At 46.0% G+C, this 17,734-nt stretch overlaps 1 protein-coding gene across 7 annotated transcripts in view; it reads right to left on the bottom strand.

Annotated features, from left to right (window-relative positions):
• CACNA1A (calcium voltage-gated channel subunit alpha1 A) overlaps window positions 1-17,734 on the bottom strand; it is a 370,739-nt gene that overhangs the window by 100,557 nt on the left and 252,448 nt on the right. For all 7 annotated transcript variants that reach the window (XM_070463180.1, XM_070463188.1, XM_070463192.1 and 4 more), the window contains 4 exons: window positions 13,372-13,475; window positions 12,163-12,278; window positions 10,883-10,939; window positions 9,099-9,188 (listed from right to left, as the gene is read on the bottom strand). In XM_070463180.1, coding sequence (XP_070319281.1) covers window positions 9,099-9,188; window positions 10,883-10,939; window positions 12,163-12,278; window positions 13,372-13,475 — 367 coding nt within the window. The remainder of the gene's footprint in view (window positions 1-9,098; window positions 9,189-10,882; window positions 10,940-12,162; window positions 12,279-13,371; window positions 13,476-17,734) is intronic.

Below are 17,734 nucleotides of genomic sequence, written 5' to 3'. Positions count from 1 at the left end.
AAATAAAACTGAAACAAACAAACAAAAACAAAACAAAACAAATAAATAAACAGAGGTTGTGAGTTAGCATCCCAGGGGCCATACTGGTTCATTTGAGATTTGTGAAGGTTGAAATTATTGGTCTACATTTAAAAACTGGGAGATTTTCCATACAAATATGGATTTCAGCTTCTCATGAATGAAAATAACAGCTGACATTTATCGAACATTTAACAGGCACTGCGGGGGATGCAGTTTACACAGTAAGCTCCTCATCACAACCTTAGGAAGTAGGGACCATCACTAATCTCCTTTAACAAGGAAACAGAGGCTGAGGGGAGTCCAGTAATTGACTAAGAAGTGTTGGGTCAGTTCAGAGCCTCTTGCACCCTGGCCTGCGGCCACCACACTGCACTCACTCCTGGAACCTGTGGCCATGAGCAGCAGCTGGCCAGGGTTGGTGGCTGGACTCTCCCTTCACGTCCATCACTTGTCTGATCCTGCTGGAGCCACATGAAAGCTCAGCTCCATCACCAACCACAGAGTGACCTTGGGCAGATGACCCTGGGCAAGTTACCATACGTCTTGAGACTCCAGTGCCTCCCACTTCACCGGGCCATTGGGAAAAATCAATGAGTTAATGCACCCTGACAGGAATTTCCCTGGTGGTCCAGTGGCTAAGATGCAGGAGCTTCAAATGCAGGAGCCTGGGTTCGATCCCTGGTCAGGGAACTAGATGCCACAAGCCACAGCTCAGAGTTCACACACCTCCACTAAAAGATCCTGCATGGGGCAACTGAGACCTGGTGCTGCCAAACGAACAAATAAGTAAATAAACATTTAAAAACTAACCCTAAGACAACGCTGCATGCATGCTCAGCCACGAAGTCCTGTCCGACTCTTTGCGACCCCATGGACTGCAGCCTGCCGGGCTCCTCTGTCCATGGGATTTCCCAGGCAAGAATACTGGAGTAGGTTGCCATTTTCTTCTTCAGGGGATCTTCCTGGCCCAGGGATTGACCTTGCGTCTCCTGCTTGGCAGGAGGATTCTTTTTTTTTTTTTGGCAGGAGGATTCTTTACCACTGAGCTACCTGGGAAGCCCCAGCATGATGCTGGCACACGCTTATTGGACATAAAGTCTTTTACTACAACTGCAAGAGCTAAAAGCAAGACTGTTCTCATGCCAACTCATGGAGGAAGTCTCTCCTGATCACAGGGCCTGGAGATACCTCCCATAATAGGTCCCATGCATCAAGAAAAGAGAAGAAGGTGACTATTAATTGAACACCTACTCTGTGCCAGGCCTTATACCAGTTCTGTACTGTCTCGTCTATTTATTGCATCTTATACTCCCTCTGACCCATGCTCCCTTTGTCAATACCCCCCTTTTTTTTTTGCCACACCTTGAGGCATGCAGCATCTTGGTTCCCTGACCAGGGATTGAACTTGTGCCCTGCAGTGGATAAGCATAGAGTCTTAACCACTGGACCACCAGAAAAGTCCCCCTTATCTGTACACTCTTGTCTCTACCTTTCCTCTGTGGTCTGAAAATTTGCAGGCAATCCTTAGTTTTTAAAAATAATTTTAATAAGCTATTTTATGAAACACCATATATCTCAGATGTCAATTTCAATGTGGAATCAATAGAGAAATCCATTAAAAAAATATTTTACATTCTTTTTTTTTGGGGGGGGTACCAAGTATTCCAAATCTTTACATTGTTTAGTCACTAAGTCGTGTCTAACTCTTTGCGTTCTCATGGACTGCAGCACGCCAGGCTCCTCCGTCCTTAACTGTCTCTTGGAGTTTGCTCCGATTCATGTCCATTGAGTTCAGTGATGCTATATAACCATCTTATCCTCTGCTGCTCCCTTCTCCTTTTGCTTTCAATCTTTCCCAGCATTAGGGTCTTTTCCAGTGAGTCAGCTCTTTGGATCAGGTGGCCAAAGTATTGGAGCTAAAGTATTTCAAATCTAATGTGTGAGTATGGAACACATTTCATTCAGATCAGCTGCATTCAAAGAGCCAACAGTCAGAGGTGGCCAGTCTTAGCCTAGAATGTTTCAGTGGGGATAGCAGTAGGCCACCACTAAGGCTTAGTTTCAGGATTTGGGGCAATTTATACGCCCTTCAAATTTTTGGTGAATTGAAATAGGTGCTTTCCAAGTTGTGGGTTGAACTGTCACTGAAGAGATGTGTTGATGGCTTTCCTGGTCTGGGAAGATCCCACATGCTGTGGAGCAACGAAGTTCACGTGGCACAACTGTTGAGCCTGTGCGCTAGAGTCCATGTGCCACAACTACTGAAGCCCTCATGCTCTAGAGCCTGTGGTCCACAATCAGAGAAGCCACCGCAATGAGAAGCCCTCACACTGCAACTAGAGAGAAGCCCCCATTTGCCACAACAAGAGAAAAGCCCTCACGGCAACCAAGACCCAGCACAGCCAAAAAAAAGAAAAGAGAGATCGAGTGAATGGGTTGAAGTCCGAACCCCCGGTAGCCGTGAATATGCCATTATTTAGAAATGGGGTCTTTGCAGATGCCATCAAATTAAGATGAAGTCAGCCCTGATTGGAGCGGGCCTTAATCCAACGACTGGTATTCTTATAAGAGGAGAGGAGACATGGGGATGCACAGGAAAGGGCCATGTGATGCCAGTCAGAATCTGGAATGAGGTGCGTGAAAGCCAAAGGGAGCCCAGGACTGCTGACAACACCAGAAGCTAAAAGAAAAGCAACGGGGGCAGACTGTCCCTGAAGTCCTCAGAGGTAGCACAGCCCTTGCCAACATCTTGATCTCCGTTTGGACTTCTGGTCCCCGGCATTGTGAGAGAATTCATTTCTGTTGTTTTAAGCCACCCAGCTTGTGATACTTTGTGACAGCCGCCCTAGCAAATGAACACAGCCCACGCTGAACTTCTGTCCTTAAAATCACCTAAAGGGAGTCTGATTTTCCTGAAGAACTGGTGCCGTGATGGCAGATTCCATTCGTTGTTCAGCTTTCCCTAGTGGTGGCACTAGGTCCATATTTCACAGTCAGGGGATGAACTCTGCATGAGATAATTTTTTTTTTTTTTTTTGCCTGTACTTGGTTTTCATTGAGGCACACAGGCTTCTCTAGTTGCAGCACTCGGGTATTAGTTGCCTCGTGGCATTGGGATCTTGGTTCCCTGATCAGGGTTTGAACCCGTGTCCCCTGCATTGGAATACAGATTCCTAACCACGGGACCACCAGGGAAGTCCCTACATGAGACTGTTTTGTGATATGTTTATCAACTGACGGCATGGTAGAATCATCAATTACAAGAAATAGAGGAAAACAAAAGAATGGGAAAGACTAGAGATCTCATCAAGAAAATTAGAGATACCAAGGGAATATTTCATGCAAAGATGGGCACAATAAAGGACAGAAATGGTATGGACCTAACAAAAGCAGAAGGTATTAAGAAGAGGTGGCAAGAATACACAGAACTATACAAAAAAGATCTTAAAGACAGCATTTACTGGGCAAAATAATACCAGGGCAAAATGCCACATGTTCCTGCCTGACTTTGGAACACGTTATTATTTTACAGAAATAAATAAAGGTGAGGGTGTCTACTTGCCAGAACCCTGGAATTTCAGAGATCTCTTTCAAGATTATTTAGGAAGTCTCTGCCAGCATATGAACCCCTTCCTGTGGCTTTTTGACCTACCAGGCAAGGGAGCTGGCTTTAGGTGGATTTGCCTGTAGCAAATCTTGTCCTGGGAGACCAAGCCACTGGCCTGCGTTTTAGACCTATTGACACAGTTGAAAGTCACCTGCTTTCTTTCTTTTTTAAAAATAATTTTATTTATTTATTTATTTTCTGGCTGTGCTGGGTCTTCGTTGTAGCGTGGGCTTTTCCCTAGTTGCAGCGAGTGGGGCCTACTCTTCCTTGCAGCGTGTGGGCTTCTGATTACAGTGGCTTTCCTTGTTGTGGAGCATGGGCTCTAGGGCACCCAAGCTTCAGTAGTTGGCTCCAGGGCACAGGCTCAATAGTGGTGGCACACAGGCTAGTTTCTGGACCAGGGATTGAACCTGTGTCTCTGGCACTGGCAGGCAGATTCTTTTCCACTGAGCCGCCAGGGAAGCCCTCATTTGCTTTCTTAACAGAGGTGCCAAGGGACAGAGTCAGTCCTTATTCAGTCTGACAGCTTTCTACTTTGGTTTCTTATCTTCCTTTTATCATGTGTTCATCGAATGCCAGCCTTAAACATGGCTTCTCTCAAGTTTTCTTAGGTCAGCCACAGAGAGACCCTCTGTGAATCCATCGTGGCTTTCAGGGTCATTCTCACTATCCCCTCATTAGGAGTCATACCGTATCATCCCATAAATTCATAGACTGAAGTTCTAACCACCCCCTGCCCCTCAGGTGTCTCTGAATTGCAACTGTATTTGGAGATAGGGCCTTTCAAGAAGTAATTAAAATAGGACTTCCCTGATGGTCTAGTAGCAGCAAACAAGGGTTTGATCCTTGGTCCAGGAAGATTCTACATTCCATGGGGCAACTAAGCCTGTGAGCTGCAACTACCGAAGCCCGCAAGCCTAGAGCCTGTGTTCTGCAACAAGGGAAGTCACAGCAATGAGAAGCCTGTGCACCGCAGCTAGAGAGCAGCCTCCGCTCGCTGCAACTAGAGAAAGCCCTGGCACAGCAATGAAGGCCTAGCACAGCCCAAAATAAATGAATAAGTTAAAAAAGACATAATTCAGTGAAAATGAGATAATCAGGGTGGGCCTTAATCCTCCATGACTGGTGTCCTTATAAGAAGAGAAGATTAGGACACAACACACATGGAGGAAAGACTGTGTGAAGACACAGGAAGCTGACCATCTGCAAGCAGGAGACAGTCCACCCCAGAAACCAATCCTGAGAACACCCTGATCTTGGACTTCCAGCCTCCAAGACTCGGAGAAAGTTAAGTCTCTGTTTTTAAAGAATTAAGTCACCCAGTCTCTGCTATTTTATTATGATCACCCCAGCGAACTGATAACACTCTTTCCACTCCATACAAAGCCCAGTTTTTAAAAACTCCTCTTTTCATGAATTTTTCTTTGCTTGTCCACCAAATTCCTCCCTGCCTTGTACAGCCTTTAGATTCTTTATAATTACTCTGTGGGCTCCCCAGGTGGCGCTAGTGGTAAAGAACCTGCTTGCCAATTCAGGAGACGTAAAAGACACAGGTTCAATCCCTGGGTTGGAAAGATCCCCTGGAGGAGGGCATAGCAAGTCACTCCAGTATCCTTGCCTGGAGAATCCCATGGACAGAGGAGACTGGCAGGCTACAGTCCATAGGGTCACAAAGAGTCGGACAAGACTGAAGCGACTTAGCACGCATACACAATTAAGACTCTGTTGCTTTTAAGTAACTTTAAATTTATTTAATTATTTTTTTCTGATTTCAAAAGTAATGCCTGGGGACTTCCCTGGGGCTCCAGTGTTAACAATCTGCCTTGCAATGCAGGGGACAGGAGTTTTATCCCTGGTCAGGGAACTAAGATCCCACATGCCGTGGAGCAACTAAACTCACATGCTACAGCTAGAGAGTCTGTGTGCTGCACCGAAAGATTCTGCATGATGCAATGAAGATCCTGTGTACTGCAGCTAAGCCCCGGTATAAATAAAAATTTAAAAAGTAATGCCTGTCACTAATCCATTCATTCCAGGAAAATATCATGGAGAAAGTGAAAATCCTTTGCAATCCCTTCAGTTTCCACATCTTTAAGTACCTCTCACACTTCTTAATATTGTTTCAAAAATGAGACCACATATTTTACATGGTGTTGTACAACTTGCTATTTTTTCACCAAAAAATATATTTCAGACATCTTTCCATGCCATAACAGAGTACTCGATGGTATATAAATGTTATATAATTTCTTTAACCATCTCCCTACTTTGGGGCACATGGGTCGTTTCTGGTTTTTACTTTTCTGAATACCAGAAACAGTGCTGCTAAGAAGAGGCTGGTACATAGATCTTTGGCATACATGAAGAAATCTTTTGAAGCAGAAATTCTAGGTCAAAGAATATAAACATCAACAATTAAATGATGCCCAACCATACATAAGAAAACACTGCAAACTACATTCCTGCCAACAGCATAAGGCTATGCCCATTTTTTCAAATCTTTGCCAACATTGGGTAGTAATATTTCTTCATCTTTTCTAGAAGGACTGATGACAAATAGTATCTCCCCGTTAATTATGAACAGGTGAGATGGTTGGATGGCATCACCGACTCAATGGACGTGAGTCTGAGCAAACTCCCAGAGACAGTGAAGGACAGGGAAGCCTGGCATGCTGCAGTCCATGGGGTCGCAGAGTTGGACACGACTTAGCGGCTGAACAACAACTCAATCTTATCCATAGAGGAGTGTCTGACTTGGGTACCCCATGTTTTCAGTGCCTGGCATTTAATAAATGTGGTATAAACAAAGTGTTTGCCTATCAAAATTTAACATAACAGATTAGAAAACTGGGCAACTTAAATGGGAAAATTTGTGGGACAGGCATAACTAATCAAATGCACCGGGCAATGATGGAGCACCCTAATTCTTGAATTTTCTGGAAGGACAGAAACAGATGTATCCACAAGTGGAAGTAGGATTTGTTCATCATTACGAGGAAAAGAGTGTTTTGGCTAGAAATTAAGAATGCAAATGAAAACAAGCTTTAAGGTATCATTACAAACTGATTTATCCAGAAAGGAAATTAAACGTGTAATAGGCAATGGCCGGGGTGGGAGAGTCCATAGCGTCTGCATACTTGGCAGGTTTATAAATGGGTTCAATGTTTTTGAAACTCAGAACAGCTCTGTGAATAATGAGTTGAAAAGCTGCTAATATCTTTGATCCTATAATTATCCCCAAGGAAATCCTCCCAAAGGGTGGGAGGAGTCACTGTACGTAAATGCTCCCAGCAGTGCTCCTCGTAAAGGCAAAAATTGGAAACAACTCAAACACCGTATAATAAAGCTACGGCTGAGCAAACCACAGTGTGGCCACCCTCTGGAGTGTGGGATGGCACGGAAAGCATGTTGAAACTCAGCAGTAAGCTTATAACTAGGGGTGAGTGAAGGAACCTGAGTATGAAGTAGTTGGTTCCTAGGGATTAGAAACATGAGTATGTTTTTATTTTTATTTTTGGGCCGCGCTGTTTGGCTTGCAGGATCTTAGTTCCCCAGCCAGGGCTCAAACCTGTATCCTCTGCAATAGAAGTCCACAGTCCTAACCACTGGAATTCCCCAAAACACATGTATATTTTGAATTCCCTCCCCCAGCCTTGCCTCTATACTCCAGCCACACGATACCCATTCAGCCTTAACGTCTACTCCTCTCAGAATCTCCTGTTATTTTCTCTGCCTGGAAGCTCTGTCGTCCACTCTTCATGCATAGAGTTAAAAAAAAAAATTTATTTATTTTGGCCATGCTGGGTCTTGGTTGCTGCACCAGCTTTCTCTAGCTGCAGTGAGTGGGGACTACTCTCTAGCTGCCAGCTTTTCACTGTGGTGGCTTCTCACAGCAGAGCGTGGGCTCTAGGCGCGTGGACTTCAAAAGTTGTGGTGTATGGGCTTAGCTGCTCCTGGGCATGTGGGATCTTCCCAGACCAGGGATCCAACTCATGTCTCCTGCATTGGTAGGTGGTTTCTTTACCACTGGGCCACGAGGGAGGCCCCATAATTAGAACTTTTATTTTATTTTTTGGCCCCACCATGTGACTTGGGAGGCCCCATAATTAGAATTTTTATTTTATTTTTTGGCCCCACCATGTGACTTGTCGGATCTTAGTTCCCCAACCCGGGACTGAACCCGCGCCCTTGGCGGTGAAAGTGCGGAGTCCTGACCACTGGACCACCAGGGAATCCCCTTCATAATTGGAATTTTTAGGAACCTATTTCAGGCACTTCCCTGATGGCTCAGTGGATAAAAGTCTGCCTATCAATGCAGGGGACAGGTTCAATCCCTGGTCTGGGAGGATTCCACGGGCTCCAGAGCAATTAAGCTAGACCGCCACAACTCCTAAGCCGGTGCCCTAGAGCCTGCATGCCGCAACTACAGAGCCCGTGTGCTGTAACTACTGAAGGCCAAGCGCCCTAGACCCTGTGCTCCGCAATAAGAGAAGCCACCGCAAGGAGAAGCCCACACACCACCATGAAGATCAGACCCCCTCTTGCTGCAAGTAGAGAAAGCCGGAGAGCAGCAATGAAGACTCAGTTTCAGAAAATAACAGAATCTCTTTAGAGAAGGTCAAAGCAACAGTCTCACTCAAGAGGGGCAAAAAGGAAAGCCAAATGTTCCCACCTCAAACTCTGTCCTTGGCAATAACCAATGACAACAGCCTGAGCACAGCCTTCTGCCTGGTTCACTCTGCAACCACTGCCGTGGCAAACTCCTATCTTCCCCTCGGTTCTCAGAACAATGTCACCTCCTCCAAGAAGCCCTCCCTGACCACACTCCACTCTTCCAGAGCAGGCTGAGTGAGGAGCATCTCCTCTGCAGTGCTGTTATCATTACAAGCTTATTTCTGTAATTATCTGCTTAATATCTATTTTCTGCACTGGACTGCAAGCTCCACAAGGGTAGGGATTTGATCTCGGGTCCTGTTCACAATTGGGCATTCAGTAACAGTAGCCCCCACAATGAGCACTAATGAATAATAATATTACTCATGAATAATATTAACCAACATCATGGTGGCTTTCTTTTCTGCCACATGGTGTTCTAAATGCTATATGTGGTTTTTTTTTTGGCTGCACCAAAAGGCATGTGGGATCTTAGTTCCTGACCAGGGATCGAACCTGTGCCCTCTGTAGTGGAAGCACAGAGTCTTAACTACTGGACCATCAGGGAAGTGCAGTCCAGTGGTTATTTAGTTTTACTTTACATAGATCCAGTGGTTATTTAGTCTTACTTCTCCTCACAATGATACGAGAAGACAGGCAGTGTTGTTATTCCCATAATCATGTCATCTGCCCCAGGAAATACAGTTGAGAACGGGCAGAATTGCGACCCAATCCAGGCAGCTCCAAGCCCTCACTCGCCTCCATCTCACAGGTGATCAGTAATAAATGACAGCCAGGCAGCAGCTGGGGGACTTACCCACGGAGGCGATGTCGGCCAGCTGATCCTCAGCCTCCTCGGGGTTGAGCAGGTCTGTCTTGCTCTTCTTTATAGTGGCTCTCCGCAGAGCTCCAACAATGGAAACATGGCGAGGGAAAAAGACGTTACCCTCTTTGCTATAATGACGACTCTGACCGCGTGTGTCCCTGGGTGCCAGGCGCTCTATTAGGGACTTTCTCCACGTTACTGAATTTCACCCACGTGGCAGTTTGGTTTCATGGGAAGTAACAGTATGCCCATTTCACAGATGTGGGGACAGAAGCTTGGGGAGATTACATGACTTTGCCCACGGGGTAAGGATGAGAACCAAGACCCCCACTCAGTCTAAGTCTGGGCTCTTGGTCAACATTTTCCGTCTAGGAGTCCTGGGACTGGACACGTAGACTCCCACGAAAACAGCCCACCCCCTTAACCTTTAGCACACTTGCCAAGCTGGCTGGGACTGTGGAAGCCCTTCCTTAATATTTAGGTTCTATACCCCAAGAGCTCTCCAGGGGATAGTGAGTTCAGGCACACACTTCCAATAAAGTGATTTAGGCACCCCCGCTCCCTGGTAGCTTAGCTGATAAAGAATCCACCTGCAATGTGGGAGACCCCAGTTTGATTCCTGGGTCAGGAAGATCCATTGGAGAAAGGGTAGGCTACCCATTCCAGTATTCTTGGGCTTCCCTGGTCGCTCAGATGGCAAAGAATCTGCCTGCAGTGCAGGAGACCTGGGTTTGACCCCTGGGTTGGGGAGATACACTGGAGAATGAATAGCTACCCACTCCAGTATTCTGCCTGGAGAATTCCATGAACAAAGGAGCCTGGCACGCTACAGTCCATGGGGTTACAAAGAGTCGGACACTACTGAATGACTTTCACTTTCATTTATGGGTAATGTCTTTCTCTCCTCTCAAAAGAGTAAAATCCATTTTACTCTTAGGATGGAGCCCCATCTCCTTTCCTTCCTTCTCACTCCTTGTTTCTTCAATCCACAGTCATTGCTCTGTCTAGACAAATTTCTAATGTGAGACAACTGTCCTTAATAGTAAGCTGGATTCTTGGTGAAATTTTTATTTTTGGCCATGGTGCATGGCTTGTGGGATCTTAGTTCCTCAACCAGGGATTGAACCTGGGCCACCGCAGTGAAAGTGTTGAGTTCTAACCACTGGACCGGCCACCAGGGTACTTCCGTTTGTGAAGTTACTTTAAAAAAAAAAAATTTGGCTGCATCTTGCGGCATGTGGGATCATAGTCCCCCGACCCAGTATTGAACTTGTAGCCCTTGCATTGGAGGCAGGAAGTCTCAACCACTGGACTGCCAGGGAAGTCCCTGAAATTACTATTATTTATTTTACTTAGTGAACATAGATGGGGCTGACCTGAGCCAGACACCATCCTATGCATTCTATTCGCCATACTTAATGTAATATCCATGAACAATCAGCTCAGGTAGGCATGGTAATTATCACGCCCATTTGACAGATGAGGAAAATGGAGGCACAGAGCAGAAGCTGGGCGCGTGGTCAAAGCAGACAGGGGCAGGCAAGAAACGGAAACCCTGCGTCAAAGTCCTGAAAGTCCTTGAGGAAACAGTCCCACCATTCTCCATATCTTCCTGAGCCTGACCCAGTCTTGTGTTAGTTCTTGGCATCACCTGGGCCCTGAACATCCATCCCCTGGAGGCCCCTTAGAAAGAAGCAACCCATTCCTCCACCTCTGGCTCCTCCTGTGTTCCCTGGGACCCACCCCAACCCCCAGGCCAAGTTCAGAGCAGTTACCATCAAAGGGATGTCTCTGCTCCCCATCTGTTTCATCTTCCGCGAGGATCACCTCTTCTGAAGAGCAAGAGCACAGAGTTAATTTATGCTCCAGCATCTGGAGGACTCTCCTGGGGATGGGTTCCCTTGGACAGGGAAGGAGAAGGGTCCTCCCAGGCACTCCAGTCTCCCCTTGCTGACTAACTCTATCAGCCAGAGATGTGCTTGCTAACTTGCTTTTGACTCCCAGCCCCCCTATTTAAGCAAAAGTTGTAATGCCAACACCTTCCCTACTTGCTTCAAAATAAAAACCAACCTCCTAACCATAACTTATAAGATCTTGCCTGATCTGACCCCTGTCACCTCCCTATCCTCCTTTCCTCTGCCCTCCCCCCTCACTCTGCCCCAGCCCCACTGGCTTCCCTGCTGTGAGTCCACTCTGCTCCTACCCCAGGGCCTTTGCACTTGCTGTTCCCTCTGGCGTGAAGGCCCCTCCCCTAGACATCCACATGGCTTCCTTAGTCACTTCCTCCAGGTCTCTGCTCAGAGGTCACCTCCTCAGAGAGACCCTCGTTGATCACCCTGCTGTCTCTCTTTCCTATCTCCTACCCTGTTTTATTTTTCCTCTCAGTATTTAGCAACACGCAATATTATGTGTATTTGGTTATTTTCTGTGTCTCTCATTAGACTATCAGGGCCCTGCAGGCAGAGATCAAATCTCAGTGTCTAGAACACTGTCTGGCATATAGCAGGTTCCCCATAATTATCTGAATTACCAAACAAATAAACATGTACAATACCTACTGCATGTTAGGTACTGCTCTGTTTTTTTTTTTTTTTTTTTTTTTGGCTGAGCCACTTGGCATGCAGGATCTTCCTTGACCAAGGATTGAATCCATGCTCCCTGCAGTGGGAGTGTGGAGTCTTAACCACTGGACAGCCAGGGAAGTTCAAGCACTTAGCTTAGATTATCTTAGGGACATCTCAAACAGCTTTATGAAGTAGTACTATCATGATCTCTGTTTAACAGGCTGGGAGACTGAGGCACAGGGCAGTGAGGAGCATGGCTAGGAGGTGGCAGAGTGGGGATCTAAACCAATGTCTGGTTTTAGAGCTCTTGAGTATAATGTTATATCATGTCCTGGCTTCATCTCTCTGGATTCTTGTTGCTAAACATTGGGACTACCAGTTAGGATCCTCTATCTCCTCCCCTCGTCCATCTCCAAACTGCATGCATGACTCTAGGTGTGCTCCCTGACACGGGATTTCAATTCTTGAGCCCCAGGATGAAAGGGTCTCACCTGCTTTTGAGATCCACTCCATGTACCCATTGAGCTCTCGTTCAATCTGTTGCTGCCGCCTCAGCTTCAGAAAAGCCCGCCGGTTCTCTACCCGCTCCCTTTCTTTGGCAAACTCCCTGAAGAAGCACAGGAGAGTCAGGTCTGGCTGTTTTAAAATTTTTAGGGAGTGTGCGTGTGTGTGTGTGGGGGGATTCAGAATCCCTGGAGGGCAGTGCATTTAAACAAGAGGAATCAGGTTTTCTGGGAGAAGATCAGAATACTATAGGAGTGGGCATTTCTGCCAGCTTCCCACGTTTCCCACCAACTACACTCAGTTAGAGAAAAAAACCCCACAAAACCATAAACCATGTCATGCCAACCACTGCTGGCTGTAAACCTCATTCTCATTCTCTGTACTCTTGGCTAAAGAATAGTTTCATCCCTTTTTTAAGTTAGGCCAGTGACACAGAAGCTGAAGATTTCTGCAGAAATCTCACTTCCATGATATAGGACCCTTCGGGTTTCCCTTTTTCCTTTTCCTGTTTAGAATGTGAGATGCCTATCTTGTGAGTGTGAAGTGGCCATTTTGAGACCATGAAGAATCCATGAGATTCAAAGTCTCTAATAAGGATGTCAGCACGGAAAGCTAGAAGAAGCTGGGGTCTATCACGACACCATGGAGCCACCAAACCAATCCCCAGGCTTGTAGTGAGAAAAATTAAACTCATTTATGATGAAGCCAGAAAAACAATCTTGGGGGTAGGGTACAATGTGTGTTATGAAAGTGCATGTTTGATTGTAAGCTACAATTTTATATTTGGAAAATAAGGGAAGGGGAAAACCCAACCTGGTATTTTTTTTACAAAATGTAAATTATAGAAATTAAAACTCTATAGAATTTTCTTGTGTTTTGTGTTGTGGGTCTGAAAATTTTGAGAAAAGCTTCAAAAAAGGCACTGAGCTACCTTTTGGAAGTAGCTCAGTGTCAGGGGGGAAGCTTAGTGAGTGAAGCCTGGGTTGGATTTCAGTTCCCATGAATCTCTTCACTGGGTGTTCCCAGAAGTGCACAACTGGAGCATCTGTACATGGACTGCTGATAATGGACCAATGACCCAAAGCAAGAGAAGAGACCTATTCTGTGCCTGGAGAATGAAAACAAAGCTGTGATGGCCTCTTCCTGGGGAAAAGATGGTGTGGGGGAATGGGATGGGAGAAGTAGCAGAGACTTACCCAGACAGCACACCCAGTACGAGGTTCAGCATAAAAAAGGAGCCGATGATGATGAGGGGGATGAAGTACAACCAGTTCCAAGTGTTCCCTGAGGCATCGTTGCTCTATGAGGGTGAGGAAGGAAAGCAGGTGAGTACTGAGTGGGACTTAGGTATGACCTGAAAGGTAGAGGGGTGGCTCTGGTTCTCCAGGGGCTTTTTCTCAAATGCCCTTGGCATGTGGAGTCCTAGAGTTCTGGTAGCCCAGAGAGGGAAAGAGAGCACAAGATCAACCAGTGGGGGAAACTACAGAGGTACCATTAGAAGGACAAAGCTCCCTCCTACTCACAGGTTTTCAGAGGACCAGAAACCAGCATGAAACTCAGGAGGACTCCCCAGACCAAGCTCCAGGAGCAGAAGGGGAAAACCCACTGAAATGTAGAAATAAACCCTTAGTTCCCTCCCTCTCTCCCAAATAGTCACGCTGTCTCCCTTGGGAGGAGGTGCATGATGGTGGGGTCGGATAGTTCTAGGCTAAATCACCAAGCTAGACAGCAGGACCATGAACCTTTTCCTCAAGTGTCTCCCTCTTCTATTGCCTGCAGCATCAATGTCAACCACAGAAACACTGCCAGAAAAGCCTAGCTAGGTCAATTTTCATGGGGGAGGATTGTCCACAAATAGAATATTCTTCTCTGGGAGAACAGAACACTATGACAAGGAGGAAGTTAGGAGGGGAAGAAAATCAAGACTAGAGAAAGAAAGAAACATAAAATCCAGCACTTAGAGAGTACTTTTTTTGTGTGCCAGACACCCTGCTAAGCATATTACTGATGCTGGTTTATTTACTCCTTTAATCCTCATGATGTCCCTATGTTATTGTCATGAATTGTGGAAAACGAGGCCCATGAAGGCAAAACTGCAGCCTGAGCTTATAGAGCTAGACAGTGGTGGACATGGGATTTGAACCAGGTGGCCAGACCCCAGAGCCTATGGACTTAACCTCTGTCCTGGGGGGAGGCCTTCTGGTGCTTCATCAGCTCTGTGACATCTGCAGAATGTGGGGCCCCCAAATGTGGCTTTAAAAGCTCACCTTTAAAAGCACATTCAGTGCTACTGCTGCCCTGCAGAAAGGCTAAAATGAGAATGACTGACAATACCAGGGGCTGGTGAGTCTGTGAAGGAACTAGAACTCTCACATGCTGTCAGTGGAGGGTAACATGGTGTATGAGTTCCCTGCAGCTGCTGTAACAAAGAACCACCAAATGAGTGGCTTCAACCAATGGAAATTTATTGGCTTATAGTTCTGGAGGCCAGAAACCCAAGATCAGGGTATCAGCATGGTTGGTTCCTTCTAGAGCCTCTGAGGGAGAATATGTTCCATGCCTTTCCCCTGGTATCTCGGGGTTTGCTGACAATCTTTGGTGGCTCCTTGGCTTGTAGATGCATCACCCTGATTTCTGTCTTCATCAATACATGCCTTTCTCTCTCTGTGCATGTCTGCCTCTGTGTCCATATTTCCCCTTTCTACAGGGACACCAGTCATATTGGATTAGGGCCCGTGCTAATGGCCTCATCTTAACCAATTACTCCTGCAATCACTCCATTCCCAAATAAAGTCATATTCTGAGGAACTAAGGGTTAGAGCTTCAACATGTGAATTTGGGAAGAGGCACAATTCAATCCATCACACATAGTACAACCACTTTGAAATGGGATGGGAATTTCTACTAAAATTAATCATGCACCTTCACTATGACCTGAACATGGCACCCCTGGGATATTATCCAACAGAAATGTGAAATTGTCTATGCCAAAGATATAGTAAGAAAGTTCATAGCGGTGATCTTCATAACAGCTCCAAACTGGAAACAATCTGAATCCTTGTCAACAAGAGAGAAAATAAATAAATGGAATATTGTGCAATGAAAGACTGCCATTCATCATATGAAACCTTACAGACCTGGCATCCAGCAAAAGCCAGACAGAAAAGAGCATATATTGGGTTGGCCAAAAAGCTCATTTGGGTTTTTCCACCTGATGCTACAGAAAACCCAATAGGACTTTTTGGCCAGCCCAATATGTAAGATTCTATTCATGTAAAATACAAAAACAGGCAAACAAGCTGATGATATCTGAGGTCTAGATGGAGTATCCTTTGGAGAGAGTAGTGACTGAGGAGAGGGCAAGAGGAGAAGCTCTTGAGGCTGAGAAGGCTCTGATTCCTGATTCTGGGTGCTGGTTAAACACATGGGTCCAGTTTGTGAAAATTTATCAAGCTCCTTGCTTATGATTTGTGAGGTGTTCTATATATTGATTTCACTTGAACCTCCCCAAAGTTTTTTTTTCAAACAAAGTCAATTTTACCTTAAAAAAGCAAGGAGATTCTGACACATGCTACAATGTGGATGAATCCTGAGGACATCATACTAAGCAAAATAAGCCAGACACGAAAGGATAAAAACTGTATGATTGTACTCATATGAAGTTCCCATATTTGTCAAATTCAGAGACAGAAAGTAGAACGGTGGGCAGGGTCTGGGGGAGGGGGACAGAGGGTTAGTGTTTAACGAGGACAGAGTTTCAGTTCTGCAAGGTGAGAAAGTTCTGGAGATGGATGGTGGTAACAATTTATATCAACATGAACGCACTTAATGCCAATGAAGTGGACACCTAAATGGATTAGATGGTAAATTTTAGGTTATACTTATTTTATCACAATAATTAAGAAAGAAAACAAACCAAAGAGGCCAACTTTTATCATCATGGACACAGACAGGTTCTGGGGACAGTGAACGTGCCAGTCCCAGCTCACACTTGTGTTCTAACAGAGTTCTAATGCTTTGCTTCTGGAAGGTTCTGGAAGAAAGAAAAGGGTCAGCAGAAAGGGCTGGGCAGAAGGCAGAACTGGCTTTGTGTTCCCCCCTCCAGTGTTGCTGCGGCTGAGGCATTTTGTTCCCATTTCTTAGGGCTAAATATAGACCAGGGAGAGTAAGCCTGCACTGGCCAACAGATGAAAAAAGTCTGGGCTGTCTCAGGAGGCAGGTTTGGGATGCAGACAGAGTGGTGGGGGGTGGGGGGAGGAGGGCAGGGCTGAATGTAGGAGAAATGGTGGAGGTCCCTTGGTACCAAGGCAGCCCCTCCATCCCAGGATCTGCCTACACCCCAGCTCTCTGATACACTTAGAAGCACCTGGCCCCGTGATGCTGCTTGGCATAAAAGACACTCACAATGCCAGGTCCTCAGCCTACTGGAGCCCATTCAATCCTCTCACAAAATGTGGTATGTAATCCTTCCCATCTTACTGGATGAGGAAACTGAGGCAAATGGAGGCCAAGTCTCATGTCCAAGATCCCTGTCGTGGGCTGCATTGTATCCTGTCAAAAGATATGTTGAAATCCTAACCCCCAGGACCTGTCAATGGGACCCTACTTGGAAACAGGATCTCTACAGCTGCTATCAAGTTAAGATGAAGTCATGGTCGTGGGCCCTAGTCCAATGGGACTGGTGTCCTCTTAAGAAGAGAAAAACAGGGACTTCCTTGGTGGTCCAGTGGTTAAGAATCCATCTGCCAATGCAGGAGACACAGGTTTGATCCCTGGTCTGGGAAGATTCCCCATGCCACAAGGGAACTAAACCTGTGCACCGTGACTACTGAAGCCCGTGCACCTGGAATCCATGCTTCACCAGAGAGGCCACTGCCATGAGAAGCCTGCACTTTGCAACTACAGAAAGCCCATGCACAGCAATGAAGGCCTGGTGCAGACAAAAATAAGGAAACAAAATTAAAATAACATTCAGAAAAGAAGAGGAAAACACCCGGTGAAGATAGGGACACACAGCCATGTAATAACGGAGGCAGAGACTGGAGGGATGCAGCCGTGAGTCAAAGAAGGCTAAGGGTTGACAGTCACCACCAGAAGTTCGGAAGAGGCAAAAAAGAATTCTAGCCAGAGTCTCAGAGGTAGCGTAGCTTTGCTGGCACTGGAGAGGCAGGTTGGACAACCTCTCTCACTCTAGGTAGAGCTTGCTTGAGCTGACAAAACACCCTTCAATTCCCACAGTCTCCACACCCAGTGGATGGGGAAACTGAGGCTGTGGAAGATGCTATGATTTGCCTAGCTCACACACAGTGTGGATGGCATGGCTGTGACTAGACCCATCATTCTGGCTTGCATCCGACTGATTTTTTTTCTATCTCACTCATTCACTGCACTTACATAGTATTTTCTGTATAAAAATTGGCCCAAGAGAGTCTTAAAGAAGAGGGAAAATACTGATTCATCTCAGCACTGTTGGTACCTATCGTGGCGCCTGGCGCTTAGCAAGCACTCGATAAATACTCATCAAACAAATTAATGGCTGAGTCCTAGTAAAATCCTTAA

This window comes from Odocoileus virginianus, chromosome 3 (assembly GCF_023699985.2).
Source record: "Odocoileus virginianus isolate 20LAN1187 ecotype Illinois chromosome 3, Ovbor_1.2, whole genome shotgun sequence".
Taxonomy (NCBI): domain Eukaryota; kingdom Metazoa; phylum Chordata; class Mammalia; order Artiodactyla; family Cervidae; genus Odocoileus; species Odocoileus virginianus.
Note: the sequence above shows the minus strand (reverse complement) of the source record. Positions and strands in the feature narration are given on the sequence as shown.